This window comes from Chinchilla lanigera, unplaced genomic scaffold, assembly GCF_000276665.1.
Source record: "Chinchilla lanigera isolate Chin_1 unplaced genomic scaffold, ChiLan1.0 scaffold00220, whole genome shotgun sequence".
NCBI lineage: Eukaryota > Metazoa > Chordata > Mammalia > Rodentia > Chinchillidae > Chinchilla > Chinchilla lanigera.
In genome coordinates, this window is record NW_004955621.1 from 41,096 (window position 1) to 62,926 (window position 21,831).

Consider the following 21,831-nt stretch of genomic DNA (forward strand, 5'->3'; position numbering starts at 1 on the left):
AGAGAGAAGAAAACTTCCTGACCACCTCCCGGGGGAAGAGGTGTGTGGGCGGCCAGGCCAGGGCTCTGCTTGCAGCGGTCTCCGCAGCTCACTGGTGTTGGTCCCCTCCTTGGGCACTGACGCTCGGGCTCCTTCTCCGTCGTCACTGTGCTCTGATGTCCACATGTGATGTGTTTCCAGTACCTGTGTGCCTCAGGACAGCCCGGGGGAGGGACGTGCATGCTCAGAGTAGGTGCCTGTGAGGGCGGGACAGATGGCTCTGTCAGCTCTCTCTAGGCGGAGACAGGACGCTCGCAGTGGAGGGGCTAGACGGGTGGGCTGTGTCCCAGGGTCCTTGCGTCATCCTCTGCTCCAGCGCCATTCCCAGTGTACTCTCGGGAGCCTTGAAACTGTCATTCCCATGGCAGAGTTCACTGTGCCCTGTGTCCGCCAGCGGGGCGAGGACCTCCTTGCTTTCCATGCTGTGGCTATTGCCCTGTTGCCTCTGGGGACAGCACAAAGAAAGGAACCAAGTTAACCCCATGAGCAGGGCCTGGCTTCTGCCCACAGTTCACATCTCCTCCCTGGGGTAGGTATCCTTGGAGAGAAGTCTCTGTCCTCACCAGGCCAAGCCTGGCTTGTAGGACATGGAGCCGCTCTGCGGCAGGCAGGAACAAAAGCAGGCCCTTTTGAAACTCAGCCTGTGGTTTGTCATATCATAATCCTTAAGTTTGAGAAATGCAAAACTCGGAGGCAGAATTGTAGGGTGTGCCTGGGGGTCTGAATCCCTCAGCCAGGGGGACGTGGTAGGAAGGTGTGCCCTTGGAGCTTTCGCGTTCCCATTTCTGTCTTCTTTGGGAGGGAAAATAGCTACTTCAGGAGATGGAGGTAAAGTACCGAATACGCACTGGGCCAGCCTATGCCGCGAGCGCAGTGTGGAGCAGGGTGGTTCTGCTTGGGCAGCTGTCAGTGGCTTTTCGCTGTGCTCTTGTTTCCAACTTGGCCTCATTTTGATTGCCTTGTCACCATGCCTCACGGGAGCTTCCTAGAGTGGAGCCACATCAGTGATGGCATTGTCTCTCCATTGCCTACAGAAGAAAAGGCCCAGCTCTTTTGACACATTCAGGACCCTGTTGAGCCTGTGGCCAGAGATTGCTGGTGGCTTCAAGCCAGAGCTTCAGGGCTCACAGACTGCAATGGTCATGGTGCAGGTGAGGCTCGGGGGGGCAGTGAGGAAACGTAAAAGGTTGGAGGAAGAAGCACTTGGCATATAGGTGACTGGGAGAGGGGGAGGAGGTTGGCCCAAGACTGCCAGGGCACACATACCCACCGTAGAGCATATGACAGAAGTAGCTGTCTCAGCTGACTGGGGGTGGGGAAGGCCCTGCTCTCCCAGTCCTCCTCGTCCGGGGCACCTGGGATCAGTCCCCAGGGGCCCAGGGGCCAAGTTTGGAGATGGCCTGCTTCGAGAGCCCAGGCACAGGGGAGGCTGAGTGGTCAGTGATCGCGTCCTTGGCATGGGCTGCAGGGGCGCAGGGCAGAGTGCGTCTGGCGGCTGAATGGGTAGGACTGAGCACACTTGGGGAGGGATGTGGTCCCCAGAGTCACCTGTAACACTGCTGATGAAGACTTGTGCAGCTATAGATGGCCTTCCTTGTTGTGGAAGGGGCCATGTTTGTGGATTGTCTGCAGGAGCACCACTTTGCTGTGTTCCTCAGGGGAGTGTTGAAGGACGAATCCCTCTGCTGGAACTGAGATGTGGTGCCTGGAAGTCACTGGTTGCTGCTGCCCTAGTGACAGTCTTGTGCTCAGGCAAAGAAGACCCAGGCTCCAGAGCTTCCCATGGCCCATTGTTGGCATCTCCTCAGAAGCAGTAGCTTCATCTAAGAGGCAGCTGGAGGTGCTGGGTCTCTACCTGGCCAGAGCAGGACCCATGGGTTGCAGGACAGGGTGGTGGCTTTGGCTGTACTGTTGCTGCTTGTCCTGCAGCAGCAGGACTACATGCAATTGTTGTTTTTTTTTTGTTGTTGTTGTTGTTTTTTTTTTTGGTTTTTCTCCGGTACTGGGAACCGAACTCACGACCTTGTGCTTGCCAGGCAGGCGCTTTTGCCGCTGAGCTAAATCCCCAGCCCCACTACATGCAATTGTGACAGGCCACGGCCTGGCCTGTGGGAGCTGACACTCTAAGGAAAATTGGCGTTTCTGCCTCATGATTCTCTCCTGTAACTAAGAGCCTTGGAGTGCAGCAGGGTGCCCAGCATAGGGAAGGAAAACAAGCCTGTCTTCCGATTGCTGGTCCTCGTGGCAGACACAAGCTGGCGTAGCAGGTGCCAAGCCTGGGTGAAGTGACCTCTTGGAGCTTGACACAGGAGTAGCTCACCTTGAGAGTAGGTGCCTGGACTGTGTCCAGGAAGGATTTCTGGTGGAGGTGATGTTCACATTGAGCTCTGAAGGATGGCATTAGCCCTCTGCACACTTTTGGGAATTATGACCTGACATCTTCAGCTTCTCTTATGGTCCAGCGTAAGACATGACTACATTTTCTATTTATATGAACGCATGCAACACATTCTTTTTAGAGCCAGGCGAAAGTTGCCTCATCTAATGATCCAGCATGATTATTTTTATTACTGAAGACTTAAAACACTATTTCATAGCCCACTTGGCTGTTGGGAATCTTAGACCAGTATCCCCCTTGGAACAGGAGAGGTCTGGAGTCCTGCAGGGCACTTACCACACAGTGTTGCTGTAACTTGCCATTTCAGGTGCAGCAGTGATACTAGCCCAAATTTCTATTCTCCTTTGCCACAAATTCACAGATAGACTCGTTCTTACTATAGATTTAGCAGCCTCAGTATACAACCGTCTTAAGAACTTTCACCATTTTACTTAAATCACCTTCTGGCTTTTTTTTTTTTGGCACATCTGAATTGCCTGCATCACCACTGTTAGCTTTGGGGAGACTGTTAAAGAGTTACTTGGACACGGATAGTGCAGAACCACAACAACCAGTCCGACAACCAGCATGGCTACCAAGTGACAAACTGATAGTATGTTAAGCATGGGTACAGGAGACAAAGGAATGACCTGTGTACTGGGTAGGACACAGCTGGATAGCATGAGATTCCATCATGCTACTTAGAATAGTGTGCAATTTAAAGCTGAAGAATTGCTTTTTGAGGCATTTCCCATTTAATATTTTGGGCCACTGTTGATCACAGCTAAGTGAAACCACCGAAACAAAACCAGACCAGGAGGACTGCTGTACTAAATTCAGTTTAAATAGGGACGTTCTTTTAGGGAGTGTGTGTGTGTGTGTGTGTGTATGTACGTGGCACTGAACTTAGGGAGTGCTGAGCTATCTCTGCATCCCTTTTTGTTCACTCATTTTTTATTTTGAGATGGGGTCCATATTGCCAAGATTGTCCCTGAACTTGTCATCCTCTTGCCTTAGCCTCAGGACTAGCTGAGACTGCAGGTGTGCACCAGCATGCTGGGCTCCTTGTAAATTTTTTGTACATTCTCTAACACTTTGGAAATTTTACCTTTGTCTTTTTATTGTTGTTTAAGTGGACTAGGGTTTTATTATGTTTTGCACAAGCCCTTCAGGTCCATTTTGCAAGCTATCATGGTCACAATAATTTGTCAGCATTCTAAATTCTGTAGAACTGGAATGTTCTGAAGAGCTCAGGATAGATGCTGGCTTTGGATATTTGGGTTGCTACTGCACATTTCCTGTCCACAGTCACTGCTGCCTGAGCTTGAGTTTGGAGTTCTCGATCTTACGTGAAGATACTGGCCAATGGCTGATAGGGCAGGATTGGGGTTTCCCTGTTTTGTGGGCACTAGAAGAGGAATTCTTCCCTAGCCCAAGTACAGACTGAAGCTGGTGATTCGGAACTGTAAATGGTTAGAATGGGGAAGTAGTGGGTATCATTTAGGCCAGTCTTATTTGATAAACCCATTTGGGTTAAAGAATCAGTTTCTGGTTGCATAAATGGCCAGTGACATAATGAGATAACATTAGTCTCCTGATTATAATTTCAAAGTCCGTATGTATTAGTTTAAGGATTCTTCGACCTTTCAAACTGCTCACCTGGCTTGCGTTCTGCAAGGAGTGCTGGATAGGAGGCTTTAGCCATTCCCTAGCTGGATGGCGGTGCCAAATCAGTGGGTTTTCATTGAGCTTAGTTACCCAGCAGTAAATGGAGATGGTGTATTTGTTTCGTTGCTTCACGGGTAACTTTCTACCACCTCAAGGACAAACTGTTGGCTTATGTGACCTCTTCTCCTTCCTCACTTCAGCCGAAGACGAAGATTCTTTGGGCCTGGGCAGATCGCGCCACCCATTCTTCCTCTCAGTTCTCTGAGTGCTGACTGTTTCCGCTTGCCCCATTTCCTTTGGCAACAGCAACACTTAGAGGTTTTTCTGTGGGTCTTTGTGGGGTTCCTCTTCATGAACCACCATTCTTTTCCTTCTTTTTTTGACCTTCACTCTTCCAAAGTTAACTGCCCTTTGATATGGATTCACAGTTATGTCCACAGTGGTTGACCTGAAGCCAAGTTCTTGGTTTATAACAAGAAAATACTGTCCTGAGAAACACATCTGCTGTATGTGGACTATTCATCTCACCTTGGGGGCCCCAGAGGGACCCACTACATTAGAATAACTTGTTCTAAAAGGCTGGCAGCAAGTTTAAAGTTTATACATTTTTATCAGAAGGATTATGCTTCTGTGGCCATTCAGTTATTTACAAAAAACCACCCATGTGTATGTAAATCCTTATCCATAATAGGCTCTAAAATAGTCATTTTGAGCTGTCATCTTCAACTAGACCAGCAAGCAGTAGCTTCTACATTGCTCTTCTAGCAAGGAGTACAAGTGGGATTTTCTCTGTTGGGGAAAGCAGGGCTGACACTGACTCATTTCCATCACTTACTGGTTTATGAGAACTTGGCCAAATTCTCAGTTTCCCTGAGCCTATTTTGCCAACTGTAAGAGTCATTACTATTTCATCTCAAGAAGTTTGAGAAGAGAATGTGGAAGCTTGGGGATAGGTGCTATTGTTTCACTACTGTCTTTTCCACTTGTTTTGATCCTGCTGGACGGCCAGCCATGTTGGGAAGTTAGCGAGCCATGTGCTTGGCTTCTTCACACCTAAACCTCTCACTGCCCTGTACTGGTGGGAGAGCTACTGTGAGGTATGCAGACCCTTGTAAACTTGTGCAAATCCTTGGAGCTCAGAGAGCAGGAATTCTTGCATCTCAGAATATACCAGAGGAGTACAGTTGAGCCTTTCTCACAAGGCAGAAGCAATGGGAAGTCCTATTGATACTGTCTTTGTGCATATTTTCTCATATTCCTATTTATCCACATTTGTCTTATATGTAAATTTATGGATTGTTACTTTTCAAACAGTCCTAATTTCTTTTTTTTTTTTTTTTTGGTTTTTCTCCGGTACCGGGAACCGAACTCACGACCTTGCGCTTGCCAGGCAGGCGCTTTTGCCGCTGAGCTAAATCCCCAGCCCAAACAGTCCTAATTTCACACTTGTGTTATAGTGATGGTAAGATCTGTTCTGAGTCTTCTAAATGGAATGTGGGTATAGTTCAGATTTGTTTGCTTTGTCCCATGACCTTTGAATTTCAGGGGCCTTGATCTGTAGAGTTGGTTTTTCTTGGCTATGTCTGGCACACAGTTGGCTTTTCTATACCCTTTCTGTACCATTCAGCTTTGCCTCTGGGACTCAGTCTTTGGATTCTTATTTGAAAAGCAAACAGTTTGGAAATGACAGTTCCCTTGCCCCATGCCTCTCCCACCCCTGAAATTTTGTTTACTGGCTATTCATATTCCATATGGGGTTCTTTGCTAACAAAGGTGTTACCACGACAATCTGTAAAGACAATTGGTTCACTGGACTCAGTTCTGAGTTCTTTTAAATAAGACTGGTATTCTCAGTGGCTGTAACTTAGTGTTTCCTAATGAAGTCTTTAAAAAACCTTATTTTGTAATTTTGTAACTAGCTTTTATTAATCTATTATTAACCTCAGGAATCCCTGGTTTTAGAGTTCCTTCTAACTTGCTGTATGGCTTTTGGCAAATGATTAACCATACTGGGCCTGAATTTGCCTTAACCTGTAAAATTAGGATGAGATCAGAAGCTTTTCAGACTAGTTCTATGAAGTTGCTTGGGGTAGGGGATCAAAATGAGAAAAGTAGGTAGGTGTAAGAACAGGCTTTTCCATTAAATCATTTCAGTTGAAGGCTTCTGCTATTAAATAAATTGGAAAAAAAATAATCACTGGACTACATGGTCTTTGGGATTGCACCCTTGGCACTGTGGTCTTTTTTTTTTCTTGTAGCCCAGGTTGCCCACCTCAGCCTCTCATGAGTGCTGGATGACTGGTGTGCACCATGCCCAGCTGTGATCCCTTTCCATAGTGGTATGTTTTTAGATTAGACAAGGACACTGTATCCCTAATGTACGCCCAAACTCATCACAGTTCTCTTTATCGTCCAGTCCAGTGTCTGATGGTTTCTACCGAAGTTCTGGCCTGGCAGTCCCAGTCTTCATCACCCTAGTGTAAATCACCTGTCCCTCCAAGAAACTTTCCCTCATTGGCCCAGTTTTCTCAGGGTGCCCTGTCGTTTCTGACTCCACTGTACTGTCTGCGGTGTACAGGCTCAGGAGGGCAGCAGGGCTTGGTCTCTGTATCTCTAGCACCCAGTGCCCAGCACTGCATACCCTGAAGGTGCCAGAAGTCCCAGTCATGTGCTTCACACACTTTTCTCTTTCAGGACCGAATCATCAATTTGGTTGTTGGCAGCTTCACATGCTTATTGATTCTAGTAAGTAGTTTGGATTTTGTACTTCACCTAAGCTCTTAGCTACAGTTTTGAAAGCTTCATTATAGGGCAGTTAGTCCTCAGTAAGTCAAAATGTTTTTATTTTATAAAACTGCATCTGGCAACCGAAGCAGCTATTTTGATTTTTACTTTAATTTCCCAGTTGAGTATATGAAATAGTGTAAGTTAGACAATTAAGTTTGCCATATTCACCTGCTCTAGTAGAGTTATAAAAATGTTAGTGATTACTATCTATCCCTTCTGCTATCACCCACTATAATGTCCCATTTCTGTTAATACTTTACATTTACCCTTTAGTCAAGTTTTAAAAGATCTGATCAGTACATAGTAATTTTTCATCCTGTATAATATGGTTGAGTCTTATCACAGTATAAACACAGCTATATTTTCCATAGTCTGATAATGACAATTTAATTACTATTTCTTCAGAGAATAAGTTTTAGTGTTTTTTCTCCTTTACTTCTCAATAAAAAGAATGGGCATAATGCTGTAACTATGACAGAAACAGATGGGTATTTTAAACCTATCTTTCAGTGTTTTTTTCATAAACTTAATAAGTAAAGCCAACTTTGAATACATTTGTTTTTGGTACAAGTATTCAAAATAGGATGGTTAGCCCTCTTTCTGTACAGTTATCAATTCTAGGAATGATTTTTATGTGACCTCTAACATTTTGTCTCCTTTCATTTGTGGGGGAAAAGCTTGAAAAGAAGGAAGTATTAAAGAAATAAACGTATTTTCAAATACTATGCTATAGAAAGCAAACCTAGGGTGGATATGACTTTATAGTACGCAGCATTTTATAGTATTGCCTTGCCTAGACGCAGGCTGACACATCTTCGGTTTCCCCTGAAGTCCTGACATCTCTTCTCTCCATACAGGTAACGCTGATCAGTGCTTTTGTTTTCCCTCGCCTACCTCCCAAACCACTGAATATATTTTTTGCGGTCTGCATCTCTCTGAGCAGTGCTACAGCCTGCATACTTGTGAGTACTACTGGGATTCCGACAGCGCACTCGAGGCCCTCAGTGGCAGTGCCCTGGACAGAAGAGCCCCAGCCCGAGTCTACATCAAGGGGCTTGTACCCTCCCTTCCCCAACACAGTTCTTAATTAGTTCCACATTGTTTTTCAGAAGTACTACTTGAGTTGCCTTCTTTTCAACTTTAAAGGAGAATTTTGGTTTTTTCGATAGCTAAAAAGCGGAAGGGTGAAAATACTTTAAGGGGCCAAAAATGTGGTATACTTTACTTATCATATTCACTCAAGGACTACGTGAATACACAGGGTTCGACTAGAGCTCTTCAGGGAAAAGATAGCACTCTGGTTCTGTATATTTTAATCTATGTGCTTACCTCCCTGAGTGGAGGTAATTTTCCAAAATTTGCTGGGAAACTTAAAGTGGCCGTTGTACTGTGGTCACAAGAGTGCTACATTTTAGCAAACTAAAAAGAAAGATGGTGGAGGCTTTTCATTGTTCAGTCATTCAGTAGTTGGTTGTTTTAAAGTTTCCAAATGCAGAATCAAAATCTTAAACCCTTAAAAGCAATGGTTTTGAATCACATAGGGCTTAGTTCACAGTAGTAATTCATTTCATTCAAGTTAAAATTGAACTAGTTGTGTTACACTCCCATACCCTGAGAACAACCAGCCCACACCACTCTGGAAGCCTTCCTGCCCTCCCTGCCCCAAGCCTGTGTGACCCACACCAAGCTGCTCAAATCTGAGTATGTACAGTATTTTGCAAGCTCTGTTGTATACTGCCAAAGTCTGAACTGATGAAAAGGATGTAAACCTCCTTCTCCCTTGTAAGTAGAATTTACCCAAGTACACTGAGAGACGTATTCCTGGATAGCTTGCCAAACAATTGGTTAGAACGTGGAGGAAAGTAAACTGAGGTACTACGAGTAAGTATGACCTTGGGATGTGGACTCAGGTAGTACTACTTGAATTATACTGAATGAAGGCAGGAAGAATAGTAAGACTCATCTGCAGAAATACTGATAAAATTAATGCAAAAACAATTAGTTGTGTTTTAAGTTTTAACAGCTGGCCCGATGGCTATTACTTAAAATTTAATTTGATTCTTCTTTCAGATCTACTGGTATCGACAAGGAGACTTAGAACCGAAATTTAGAAGTTTAATTTACTATATCTTATTTTCAATCATCATGCTGTGTATATGTGCAAACCTATACTTCCACGACCTGGGAAGGTGAGGCTGTCAAGAAGAGACCCTGACCAGGGCTCTTGAGAACTACCTGTGAGGGCAGGAGAGACTGCTGGGCCAGGTGCATGGACCAGTCTCCTACAGAATGCTGACACGTGACTTCATGTGAACTATAAATCTCAACTCTCTCTTGTGAGGGAGATGCATCACAGATCTCTTCGCTTTTTCTTTAAGGAGCTGATGTGCACTTAAACATTCCAACCTTACAGTTCAAACAGCACAAGTAATTTTCACTTTTGAAATTAAAATTTTTTACGACTGCATGGTAAAGGCTCACAATCTTGCATTTTAAGACAAATATTCCTTTATTTCTGTTAAACTGAATATACAATAATTGTTCCCTAGGCAACCAACTCTTGCTTGTCACTACAATTTCACGTTAACAAAACACAGATGGTGAAAAGACAACTTTGATTGTGAAGATCTAATTACAATAATAAATAAAATAATTTATACAAGTTTTTTTGTGACTTTTCTATAGGGGTCATATTCATTTAAGCCCTAAGAAGCTAGTATTGGCTTAACCTTTCTCTAGTATAGGAATGACTCTTGATTTCTTTCCTTTTGTTACAGAAGCAAATTTTGTTTTTTAAAACTGCCTGAGAGGGAGAAGTTATATTGTACCCCAGGCAGCTGATGCACGCAGTGAGGGGGAACCTCTCAACCCCTCTTTAGCTGTGTTCTAGGTCACTTAAACGGCAAACGTGTCATAAAGGGTTGTAGTATCAGGGACTGCCAACGTCCCCCGCTTTCTCCATCTGGTTCAGTGTTCCTTCGGAGTATGTGCTGCCCAAGTAAGCACAGCTTAACTTTACTTGAAAGTGCTAAGTCTGTAAACTAACGACAGTGGTTTCTGCAAGGGGTGAAGACACTCAGCTGCTGGTAGGTTTTGTTACTCCCCTGACCCACATTCCCTCTGGAAGCCCTAAGACCTGTAGGGAGTTCCCAGGACTTTGTAATGCGTTCCTCTTGCCCTGCCACGTTAGCTTCCACTGTCAGCAGTGGGTGAACCAGAAGTAACTGCCACACAGTCTCCTCCCAGGTCTCACTGTATACTGGTCAGGTCTCAAACTAATCCTGCTTAATCTTTCTGAAGGTCATGGATAAACTCTAGGCCGTGCTGATACGATGTCCCTGAAATGTACCCGGGCCTGCTTGAGATGGAGAGTGCCGCATCTGATCTGTGGAGATAGGCAGTTAGCTTTGGTGACATGGAAAACTTGTCAGGAGCCTGGAGTGAATGAGATTCCCTCCTGCAAGTAACACAAAACATGGGATCCACACTCCACGCGGCCACACAGGTCGTAAACTGAACCTCAGATGGACACGCAGAAGAGGTAAAAGTCGTAGCAGCAACAACGTGCACGGCTAAGCACGACAGCTGTTCAGAAGCCAGAGGAACAGTAGAGGAAGCCTCCTGGGGGTTGCTCCTGCTTCTTTGGAGACACTGTAATGCACAGTGTGGCTTCTTCGCTGAACTACCTGTGTCTAAGAATTACCTAGTGGCAGTTCACCAAGTCCTCATCCTCATCCTTTGAGTCTTCAGAAACCGGACTGCCCAAGGATGATCCAATGATGTTTGACTCTTCCTGATGGTGTTGCAGTATGGGATCTGGAAAAGTTGAGTTTCAGGTTAGTTTTCAGTGTGCGTTTGCATACATACGTTTTCTCTAATCCACTCCAAGAATTTAAATAGTCTACTGAAGAGTAAGATTTAACTGAGAAGTCTATTGCTGGACCAGGAAAAGACTAAACAACTAAATTAAAAAACTGCCTGATTCTCCCACCAGATTTATCAGTCACATCATACAAGTTGTAGTACGGTACCTGTTAGTGTTGTCAAGGGCAAGACAGATTCAGCATCTATAACATCAGATGCCTGGATAAAGCCATGTGGTGAAGGAACGATAAGTATTGTTTCATCATCAATTGTTGTTTGATCAACTTGTTCTACTATGGTGGGAGACTCTAAATCCTAAGTAATATTTAAAGAAAGAAGAAAAACAACTTGAAAGAACAAATCCAGGTATAGGTCACCTGTATGCAGAGGAAGCAATGCTGTGAACATGAGGGCCCCACGCTGAAGCCTAAGAACCATCTGACTCCCCACACTCGGGAGGGGTTCCAAGGAGCACCTGCCACGCTGCTGCTGGGGAGGGAAGAGGTCACATGAGGTGGTGTGCTGCAACAGTAGTCTCATGCTTCCCTGAAAGCCACAAGAAATCCCTGGCTACCCACTTCCACCAGCAACACCATGCTGGGTCATTGACACTGGTGCAGCAAAGATGGGACTTTGCACTGGGGACCCACAGAAAGGAAGAACTGCACGGAGTATGTCTAAGACCCTTCCAGAGCACTCTGCTAGGCACAACTTACCTCAGTAACATAAGCACTGGTCAAGTCAGAGGGGGACCCTTCTTGCTTAAGGTCGGAGTCAGAGATCTCTTCTTCTGTTCTGACCATAACACTGTTCATCAGTTCTGTGCTGTTTTGGTCATTGAATTTGGACACATGAGCGTCATTATATGATGGTGCTAGAGTCATTTTAGGCTGATGAATCTCATCTGGGAAAGTGTCTGCTTCCAGTGCATCAGGAAAATCAGACGACTGCATGTCGCTGTCTACTGTGAGCTCCGCCTGGGATAATGAAGTGAGGTCTTCTGTAGCAACAGTCTGGATGATGACTCTGGGAGTGTGGCACTGCACTGTGACATTGTCACTTGTGTTCAACAGATGTTCTGGCTATAAAGCATCAAAGGAAACTGTCAGTGGCAAAAGCAGGAAGTACTGCTAGAGCTGAAGTTACCCAACAGACAATATCTGCAGGGGAGATCCCAGTCCCTCCCAGGAGCCGCAATGTTTTCATCACTTGAAGCATAATGGCTCTGGAGACGGGGCCCTCTCTCCGTTAAATTCCCACCTCTGTGTACATCCCTCTCACAGAAAAAGATAGAGGGGATTAGACATACACCCCAGTGAAGGGAGGAAGGTGGTGCAACTGTGACAATGGTGCTTGTATCTTGTTCAACTAACCCTAGCCTGTAACTGATACTCAAAAATCAAGAAAAATTGTGCAACATACGGATAAAGCATGAACAATGATCTGTTCGGGAGAAGCAGGAGCAGCGGCTGTCAGGGTTACCGTGGGGCTGGCAGCCAGAGTCAGGGGAAGCCCTTGGCTTGAGCTTGTCTGAAGCAGGTAGGTGCCAGGTGTGCCAGTGGGCTGCAGATGGAAAGACTACAGGGAAAGGACAGAGAGATACTTCAACACAAGTAACAGACAACTAGAGCCACCTCTGCCTCTGAACATGGACCCACTTCAACTTAGTGGCCACAAGTGGACTCTCCAGCCCCAGTCCTAAAGGTATAAACAAGTAATGAAGGATGAACTACTCAGTACTCCTCTGTCTCACACCTCTCTCCAGGAGGCACCTGTCCTGCCCTTTGCTGTCTTTCACTGCCTGGTCTCAGCTGGCTGTATGTTTGGGATGCCCACACATGTGCATCAACCAGCATGGCCAAGCACCATTCTTTAATCCTGCCCACAGCACGGCAGGACTGGCCATCTAGTATAAACAAAGCAAGCTTTATGATTTGGAAGAGGTACAACAGCAGTGTTTACTTACTTGAACACATTTTTTTATAGTATAATTTCAAGAAATATTTTTTGTATTAGGGGAAAATTTATCAAAATAGCAATTAGCAATGTTCTCTTGAAGGAAGATGATGTTTATCTGAAAAGCTATTAACTTGTACTTATCTTCTGAGGTTCTAAAGCATGACAAAATTATTCCCTAATGAACTTTCCATACTACAAGCTTCTATTGAATTAAAGTTGGGCTCACCCCAGCAACTGAGAGAAAATACCTGCACTTTAGATGGGGCTTCTGTCACCTTTGAAATCTCCTATACACTGAATCCCTGAACTCAGATTTCCTTGTTCTATGGGGATAATAATCACCTCCCATGGAAAGGGTTGCAGAATTAGTGATTTCGAGAGTGCTTATCACTCAGTCAGGACTCAATTTCTCTGGCCTTTCCATGGAAATGAAAGCTGTTTTCCTCATTTTCCTGAAGGCTACATGCACAATTAACCACATACAATATGGCATTTCTGCAGAAACTTTATATGCATTATGAAAATTACATGCTTTACTTAATACCTTTAAATATGTTCAAGTTTCAGGTTTTTTGTAGCTGAGGTGCTACTATCCTCCCCTATTCAAGTAAATGCGAAATGCACCCAAGTGCTCCTTGACTATGGTAAGTTGCATGGAGATAAGCCCATTTAAGTCAGACCTGCCCAACACACCAACGTCCTGTGTGTCAAGGCGGCTCCGGCACAGTGCTGGCTGTGTGCCCTGTGCTCCTATGGCTCAGTAAGGACCACCCCATCACTGTGACCCCAGTGGAACCTCCAAAGACCCATGTCCACATCCAGCTTTTCCTAGGAGTTTTTCTGTGGACAGGTTGTTTAGAAATTACAAGACTTTCCCGAAGTGGCTAACCCCTTCAGGCTGAGAGTATAGCTCTGTGTCCCCGTGCTGGAAGTGTTCCTGAGTCAGTACTACTGAACGGCGCATGACAGACGCTTTACAAACCTCCTCTGATGGTGCGAGCTCGGGCTCAGCACAAACCCATTCACGCATGCTGTCAGCCCTGTTTTTATACATGAAGAACAATTCAAGTAATAAAAGTGGAAGTCTGATTTATGTCTGGCCTGAAATTTTTAATTTCACCTGTTCATATGATAAAAATTTAAAAATTATACCAACTGATCTTATGCATAAAAATGGTCAGAATCTATAGCAAGTATTACTCACTGGAAGAATCTCAAATGCCTGTAGTGTTCCGCTGTTTAGGGTTAGTGTTTCCGAGTCAACAGGAGCAGCAGGGGCTTCTGTTGAAGCTGCAGTAAGAATAAGGACAGTAATAAAAGGTTGGTGGAGCTTCTCCAGTGTACTGAGCTGCTGGGAAGGCAATTTCACATGGCATAATCTGCATGCAAGCCTGAAGTCACTGAAATTTCCTAAAAGAAGTCTAGCAGATTTATCTGGGACGGACAGCATGTAGATCATAGACAAGAGCACACAGAATCAGCCACAGCTGGCCAGTTCTACCCCCTGACAGTTTTACTGGGACATAACCAGACCCATTCATGTTTTTCCTGTGACTGCTTTCACACTCGACTTGAAGACTTGTGACAGACACCACAAAGCTTATGAAGTCTAAGATGCCACTGGACCTTTACAGAAAAGGTTTACCAACCTGTAGTATGCATACGAAACATTTTTAATTGTTAAGAGGAGCACACCAAAGCTAACTGGGAAAGAGAAAGGAAACTGGAAAAACATTTTTCTTGACACTGCAGTAAACAACAGACGTCTGGAGCAGTGGTGTGTGACCCAAGGCCAGGTCCTTCCCCTTGTGACACTGCTTCCTGAAAATGGAAACCTTGGCCAACTCAGGTTCAGACTACAACTGTCCTGCCTCCCCCACATAGCTGCTTTGGGATCAATGGTGCTTTAAAAGCGGTGTTAGATGCTACAACTTCAAAAGCCCATATAATAGGGACTGAACAGACAGTAGCACCCTCCAGAGGTGTCCAGCAAGGCTCAGACTGACCATTGTCTGCCCACGGTTAATGCAGGGCTGGAAACAACGAGAACACGTGACCTCTGTCACAAGTCAAAGTTCATGCAGCCCTGCCCCTAACCTAAAAAAAGAAATGAGTGGATTACAGAATTCTTACTGTATTCACGTATTTTGCCGGGAGAAATAATTTATTTCACACATTTATCCATTTAAAAATGATGGTATGAATGAGTATTAAGGTATTACTTAGGCTGGCTGCCTTCCTAACAGATACTGTCATACTATCAACCCTAGGGAAACTAAAAGGTCTCCATACACAATCAGTTAGGGTTATCTGGACTTTCAGTTGCTTTATAATTCTTGACTATTTAGGGAAAAAAAAACAAAAACCGAGAAGGGCCAAAGCAAATTCTTCATGCTTTATTATACTGGAAAATGGAAAAGCAAATAAATTCAAATTAGGACTTTTTAAGAACTATCATGAGTGTAAATGTCTCTAAGGTCATTTTTCTACTGATTCATTTTTTGGGTGCTATCTGCCACTCAGCTCCACCCTAGACCTCCACAGTTGCTGTATATCCTGACATAGGGTGATAATGGAAGTGTGTGTGTTATTATCCCTGGAAGCGCCACGGATGTTTTGTGGGCGAGGTCAAGGGACCCCGAAAGCATCCTGCAATATGAAGGACAGTTCTGCAAAGACTGGTCTTGCTCAGAATGTCAGAAACTGCCTGGCTGAGGATAACAGTGACTGGTGTACTTGTGGTCAGTGACCTTTTCACGGCAAAGAGCACTATGTAGACCCTCTCCCAAAATGTGACTGACTGCAAGCTAAAGGATGCTGGTTCTCAGAATGTTGCTCTCATTCCCTTTCTGTCACTGCCATCTAAGAGTGATGAGGAAAAGGTCAACTTGGCTTAGAACTGAAAATGTATTCGCCTCCCTTAGTTACTGCTGGGTTCCTATAATCTTATTAAAAGCAAAATTGTCAGAGGCTGAGGACAACAGAAATCCCCGATATAGAAACATTCTTCTGTAGGAAACTGGCTCCTTGCTCCCTGAAGAAAATCTTGTTCAACCCTGCTTGAAAACCTACTTTTATAAACAGTAAGTCCCAACTCATAAACAAGTTCTGTTCTGGGAGAACTGTCCATAAGCCGCTAAAATGAATCTTATATAGTAATATACCCGTCAAAGTTTGCAACTTGAATGTTTGTAAGTCAGGGACTGACTGCCTACCGCAGATCCACCCCCAATCTGTGTGTCTTCTGGTGAAATTTATTAAACACTGTGCTACCCTATGAGTTGTTTCTCAGCTCAACTGACATTTTCAGGCAATTTTCAATTAATCATTAATCTTAATTTCTATTTGAAGGATTAGTTTTTACTCCATCCTTAATTATAAAATTGGGAAAACTGTTTCAGAATGGTTACAGTGCCAGGGTTGTAAGTCCTACCTACCACATGTTTGTTCTTTGCAAATACGAGTTAAACTTTCTAAAAGGCCTTGGATGGGCTTTCTTCTCCACTCGGCTCTAGCAGACCGACAGGCATCAGAGCCATCACCCAAGCCCCACACTTACAGACGTGGGTGATCTGGACTGGGATCTGCAACGCGGCCATGGGGTTGGGGGGTACGGCTGTGTTCTCTTCCAAGCGGGCCACTCGGATCTGAACATGCTGAACACTGGAACTGGAATTACTGTTGGCAACTCCAGGTCCTGACTTATTCTCCAGCAGCAATGGGTTGTTTTTTTGGTTCTCATGTAACTGTTTCAGACCTTTTATTAAGACTGCAGGGAGATGGGGAGACAAAAAGAACACTGACTCTCTGACACCACCGTCGAAGCAACAGGGAGGTGGAGGGTGGGGTAAGGAGGGGAAGTACTGGGAATAGTAACTGTTTACTGGATGTCAGAATTTATCGAAATAACAGTAAAATTATTAAAACCACAACCTGACCTGAAAGCTGGGAAACATTGTCCATCACAACAGATTTTTAAAATTCTTTTCTGGGAGAACTGGGGTCTTGCTATATTGCCCAGGCTCTGGTCTCAAACTCATGGGCTCAAGGGATCCTCCAGCACTGAGTCACTGAAGCATACTGTCAAGTTTTTTTTTCCTATTTTGTAGGTTGTTGCTTCACTTCACTGGTTGTTTCCTTTACTTTGCAGAAGCTTTTTAATTTGATATAACCCCATTTGTTATTCTTGCTGTTATTTCTTGTGCATTTGGAGTTCTACTCAGAACATTCTTGCCTACACCTATGACTTCAAAAGTTTTAACTCCTTTTTTCTTCCAGCAGGTTCAGTGTTTCTGCTTTAATATTTAGATCTTTGAACCACCGTGATTTTAGGTTCATACATGGTAAGATACAGACTTAGCTTCAGTCTGCTCCGTGTGCAGTCAGTCTTCCCAGCACTGTTTACTACAGAGGCTCTCTCGTCCAGCATGTTTTTGGTCTCTGTCAAAGATCAGGGGGCTCAATGTGTCCAGGGTTGTTTCTGCATCCTCTGTTCTGTTCCACTGACCCACGAGTCAGTTTTTATGCCAATACCATGCTGTGTTTGTCACCATACCTTTGTAGGATCACTTGAAGTGAGGTCCTGTGATGTCTCCTACCATTCTGGATTTCTGTTCCACATGAATTTTATGATTGTTTTCCTTAGTTTTCTGAGGAATATTATTGCTATTTAATTGGGACTGCATTAAATCTGTGGATCAGTTTTTGACGTACAGCCATTTTGACAATATTAGTTCTGCTTCTCCAGGAACAAGAGCTATCTATTTTCTGATATTCTCTTTGATCTCTTTTTCTAGAGTACTGTAGCTTTTGTAGTAAAGGGCTTTCACTTCCTTAGTTAGGTTATTCCTAAGTATTTAATTTTTCTTGATGCTACTGTGATGGAACCGGTTTCCTAATTTACTTCTTGGTGAGTTGTAACTCGTGTACAGGAACACTACTGATTTTTGTGTGTTGGCTTTGCATGCTGTTATGCTACAGATTTGCTATTAAGTCTTTTCATCGAGCTTTTTTTGGGGGTCTTCTATGTAAAGGATCAAATAAAATTATAATAATCTGACTTCCTTTCCTACGCATATCCCTTTCATTTTTTTCTCTTGATTGCTCTAGCTTGATGTGCATGCATGTTGAACATAAGTGGGCATCCTTGTCCTTTTCTTGATTTTTTTTTTTCTTTTTTTTGCTTTTCTTGATTTTTGGAGGGAATGTTTTCAGCTTCCCCCATGTGTTAGCTCCCGGTCTGTCATAAACGGCTTTTATCAGGTCCTTCTACTCCTGTTTTCTTCAGAGCTTTTATCATGAATGGATGTTGGATTTTGTCAAAAGATTTTGTTGATCTATTGACATGATCATGTAGTTTTTGACTTTGCTTCTGTTTTTGTGATTCATTAAACCTATCGATTTGCATATGCTGAACCATCCTTGCAACCTACTTGGATGAATTCTTTTGATTCTACTTGCCAAGGTATTACTGAGGACTTTTCTATCTCTGTTCATTGAGAAGACTGGCCTGCAATTTTCTTTTTCAGCTGGGTCTCTATCTGGTTTGGAGATCAGAGTAACACAGGCTTTCAAGGATGAGTTTGGGAGTACTTCTTCCCCTTCAATTACATTAAAGAGTCTGAAAAGTATTAGTGTTATCTCCTTGAAGGTCTTGTAAGCTCAGCAGTGAATTTGGGGCCATCTGGTTCCAGGCTTTTCTTAGTTCATAGTTTTTTATTACTGCAATTTCATTGCAAGTTATTGGATTGTTCAGAATTTTTATGTCTTCTTGGTTCAACTTCGGTAATTGATGTTTTCATCAAGTGAAAATTCATTAGCATTTAATTTCTCTTTGGAAAAATGAAAACGGGAGTTATATATTAAGGGGAATGAATTTAATAACCTAGATTAAACAGATTGCCCAACTTAGTTTAGTGCCTGGGAAACAGGCAATGGAATGCAAAGTACACTGTTTCACTTCAAGCCGATTCAATTTCAGATCTCTACATTGACATAATAAATGAAATCAGAAATTTGTAAGCCTTTATGCCACAAAAGAACTTTATCACATATTTTCCCTAACAAGCCCAGTTAAGATATTTAGAAGTATATAACTCATAAAGTTTATTTAAATTTGAATTTTGAGAAATAAATCTCAGTACAAAAATAAAACATCTTCATACTTTATGTAGAAGAACAAGAATGTGTGAGAATGTATCTGTTTTCAGCTTGCAGGCTTTGGGAACTAAAAATCATATTAACTCTTCTCTAAGGAAGAAAAGACAACTACTCAAGAAACAGGGCAAAAGTGCTACATGGAAACTGGCTCTGACATTTCTTGAGGCAGGGAACTGTAACTCCTAAGGTGTAAACATGGTAATCAAGGGAAGGACTTAAAGTAATACATTACCAGGGAATGAAACATCCTTATGGTTCGCAATCTGCCTTTTGATGGTCCACCATTTACTTCGGAGCCACTGTGGTGAACGGACACTGCTCCATCCCTCAGCTAACAGATCCCAGTTTATGTCATTTTCATCAGCTACATCAAGCTCTGCTACCCTACAGGTTCAAAACAAGCACGTTAGATGGTACACAGTCTCTCCATGAGAGCCCTCCTCTACCTAAATGATGGCGGCACTGGTGATAGACGGCACGGCAGGTGAAGCCCACAGCTGCTCGTGTCCACTGGCACAGGGAAAGGGCTCCACAAACACAGATCTGTGTTCACAGCCAGCAGCTAAGCAATCCAATCAGCACAGCCTTTGCTTAAAAGTATAACCGGTGGGCCAAACTGTAAATAATCAGAAGCAGATGAAGCACTGGGAAGGAAAGGGAGCAGGCTAGATGACACACTGTGTAAGGAAAGCTAAGTTGTACGGCGTTCCAAAGCATTTCTTACAGAGGCTTTTACTAAGTCAATTATCTTTAGATCTGAGCTTTTCTATTTGTAAAATGGAAATGTTTAGCAATGGACTATTTATAAAGATGACTAGTGGAAAAAGAAAATTCTATTAAGAACAAAATTCAAAACAAAGTGATAAAAAGATCAAAAGATCAAAAGATAAAAATACACCACCAACCAAAACACAACCAGTAACAGTACAACTAACTTTGAGGTTTTAAATCATTCATTTTCTAGCTTTAATTGTGATGGTTTTGGTTTTCAGCAGGGACACAATAGTAAGTCTCTTACTTCAGTGTCTTTATCTTCTGGATGGTTTTTTTTTGCTCATTTTGGCTTCCAAGTCTTCATGTTAAAACAACTTTTAGAAATCTTGGATTTCTCTTAACGCCCTTCCTGAATGTGTATAAAGCAGGCGTGTTTGACCTGGTCCACTGTGCCGGTGGCCCCTCGTGGCAAGCTCAGCGTGGCAGCCGAGGATTGAAGGGCATGGAGACTGACAGCCCTCTCCCTGACACGGCCCCGTGGCAAGGTGAGGCACGTGGTGGCAGTGGACGCTGCACTGCCGCTGCCTGTGCCATACCTGGTCTGTGGACACAGAGGACTTCAGTCTCCACGCCTTCAATCTGGACTTTGCCCGGGCACTAAATCCACTAAAAAGGAACAAACACAAAACAGAAAGAGCTCAGTGTGAATACTGAGGGTCTTGCACAGTGGTTCTCTGTGGAAAGGGCGCTTTCAAACATGATGTGTGCAGGAAACCCAGAGTCTGTCAACCAGACACAGGAGCGAGCAGTCCAGAGGGTACGGCACATACCTGAGGATGAGACTGATCTCATCTTCTTTGGTCCACTCTGTGCCCCCACTCTGCTTCCAGTTCAGGTAGTTGAGCCACTTGGAGCGACACTGCTTCTCTGAGCGGGTGCCCACCCGCTCTGCCACCGCGGCCCAGGACACACCCTGCGTGACAGTGTCGCCAGGCGCAGTGCTTGTCAGCTCGTGAACCACCTCCGCAAGTCTCTTCTCCTCCTCCTCCGTCCACTTCCCTGAAAGAAGGAGAGCAGCCAGATGCCTCCTGGCCTTCTCTTCCCACAGATCTGACTCAGCCTCTAGGGAGCAGAGTACAACCAATAGCTTATTTGTGAGTGGCCCTGTGCGGGGACCACGTGCTTCTACTAATCCAACTGCGCTGTACTGGTCTGGTGAAGCCTCAGTATAAAAGAAACAGTGAATCCCAAAAGAAAGGCTGCATGGCTTTTTAAGGCAAGAAAGACCACAATAAATGTAATTACAAAGAACAATGAACTCTCAAATCACACTGAGAGCTTCATGTGCACAACGCTGCAAGAGCTTCACTAATGGCTGCGGGATGTGGCAATTCCCAGAGTCTTCCTGCCTTGCAGAACCAGAGTGCATTCAGAACCTTTCCCTACAGGAAGGAGCGAGGAGGGCAAGTGGGGTGATGCCTAAAGATGCCCACCTTTTAGTCAAAATTAGGTGAGATATCTTGCCTTCCCGCTATTCCAATTCTAGTCACTGAGCAAATAGCATCTGATGTTTTTATTCCTCCTTCCTTTAAACCTGTTCCTCTTGGTCTTTTTTTTAAAATTGTGCCCAAGCAGAAAAATTTGTTTAAAAACTTCCTTCTAGTTTAAATTTAGTTATTATAGCTAAAACCCCCAAATGTTAAAAAGGTTACATTCTTGCTTCACTGAACAAGTATTTACTGAATGTTCATTATATGCTGGCACAGTTCTGCACACTGGGTAGATTCAAGGACAAGTTCTACTCTCCTGTCAAGCATGCTGTGAAAGGAAGGAGCAACCCTGAGGCGGTGTTTCTTTGGAAAGAAACAAGAAAACTCTTTGTCCCAGAACACCAAGGAAAGCAGCCGAAATCAGGGAGTAGGATGGGGTCCTCCGAATTATGCTGCAAGCTCTGCACGCAGAGAACTGCACACTGCTTCTGGGAACCTTGCCCTGAGTGTGCAGCTGGTTTGCAGACTAAGTGAGCCACACAGGGACACAGTCTTGGAACACTGGTGCTCTCAGGCCTTGTGGAGACAGTACTGCTGGGGGACGTAAGGGGGAAGCAGTCTTGACTTCACTTCAGTAGGGCAGGGATACAAAATCACACCCTAGAACAGCTGGTCTTGGGAGTGAACACGGGTTGTGACCCCTTCAGAGAAGAGCACAGTGAAAGGGAACTACGACAGCATCTATTCTAACCTCTACTTTACAGAGTGAAGCGG

At 44.1% G+C, this 21,831-nt stretch overlaps 2 protein-coding genes across 5 annotated transcripts in view; one reads left to right on the plus strand and one right to left on the minus strand.

Moving 5' to 3' along the window:
- Positions 1 to 1,025: 1,025 nt before the first annotated feature.
- Positions 1,026 to 9,533, plus strand: Tmem243 (transmembrane protein 243, mitochondrial). The gene is made up of 4 exons (XM_005415014.2): positions 1,026 to 1,190; positions 6,779 to 6,829; positions 7,729 to 7,833; positions 8,942 to 9,533. Exons 1-4 carry the CDS (start codon positions 1,047 to 1,049, stop codon positions 9,062 to 9,064), a joined length of 423 nt encoding a protein of 140 aa, XP_005415071.1. The 5' UTR covers positions 1,026 to 1,046; the 3' UTR covers positions 9,065 to 9,533.
- Dmtf1 (cyclin D binding myb-like transcription factor 1) overlaps positions 9,362 to 21,831 on the minus strand; it is a 45,004-nt gene continuing 32,534 nt past the window's right edge. For 2 of the 4 annotated variants that reach the window (XM_005415012.2, XM_013510153.1), the window contains exons 11-18: positions 20,398 to 20,626; positions 19,086 to 19,237; positions 16,254 to 16,463; positions 13,899 to 13,984; positions 12,158 to 12,313; positions 11,452 to 11,817; positions 10,903 to 11,050; positions 9,362 to 10,687 (exon numbers count right to left, since the gene is read on the minus strand). In XM_005415012.2, the coding sequence (XP_005415069.1) occupies positions 10,575 to 10,687; positions 10,903 to 11,050; positions 11,452 to 11,817; positions 12,158 to 12,313; positions 13,899 to 13,984; positions 16,254 to 16,463; positions 19,086 to 19,237; positions 20,398 to 20,626 (1,460 nt within the window). In that variant the 3' untranslated portion in view covers positions 9,362 to 10,574. The remainder of the gene's footprint in view (positions 10,688 to 10,902; positions 11,051 to 11,451; positions 11,818 to 12,157; positions 12,314 to 13,898; positions 13,985 to 16,253; positions 16,464 to 19,085; positions 19,238 to 20,397; positions 20,627 to 21,831) is intronic. The other 2 variants (XM_013510155.1, XM_013510154.1) reach the window with 2 other exon arrangements.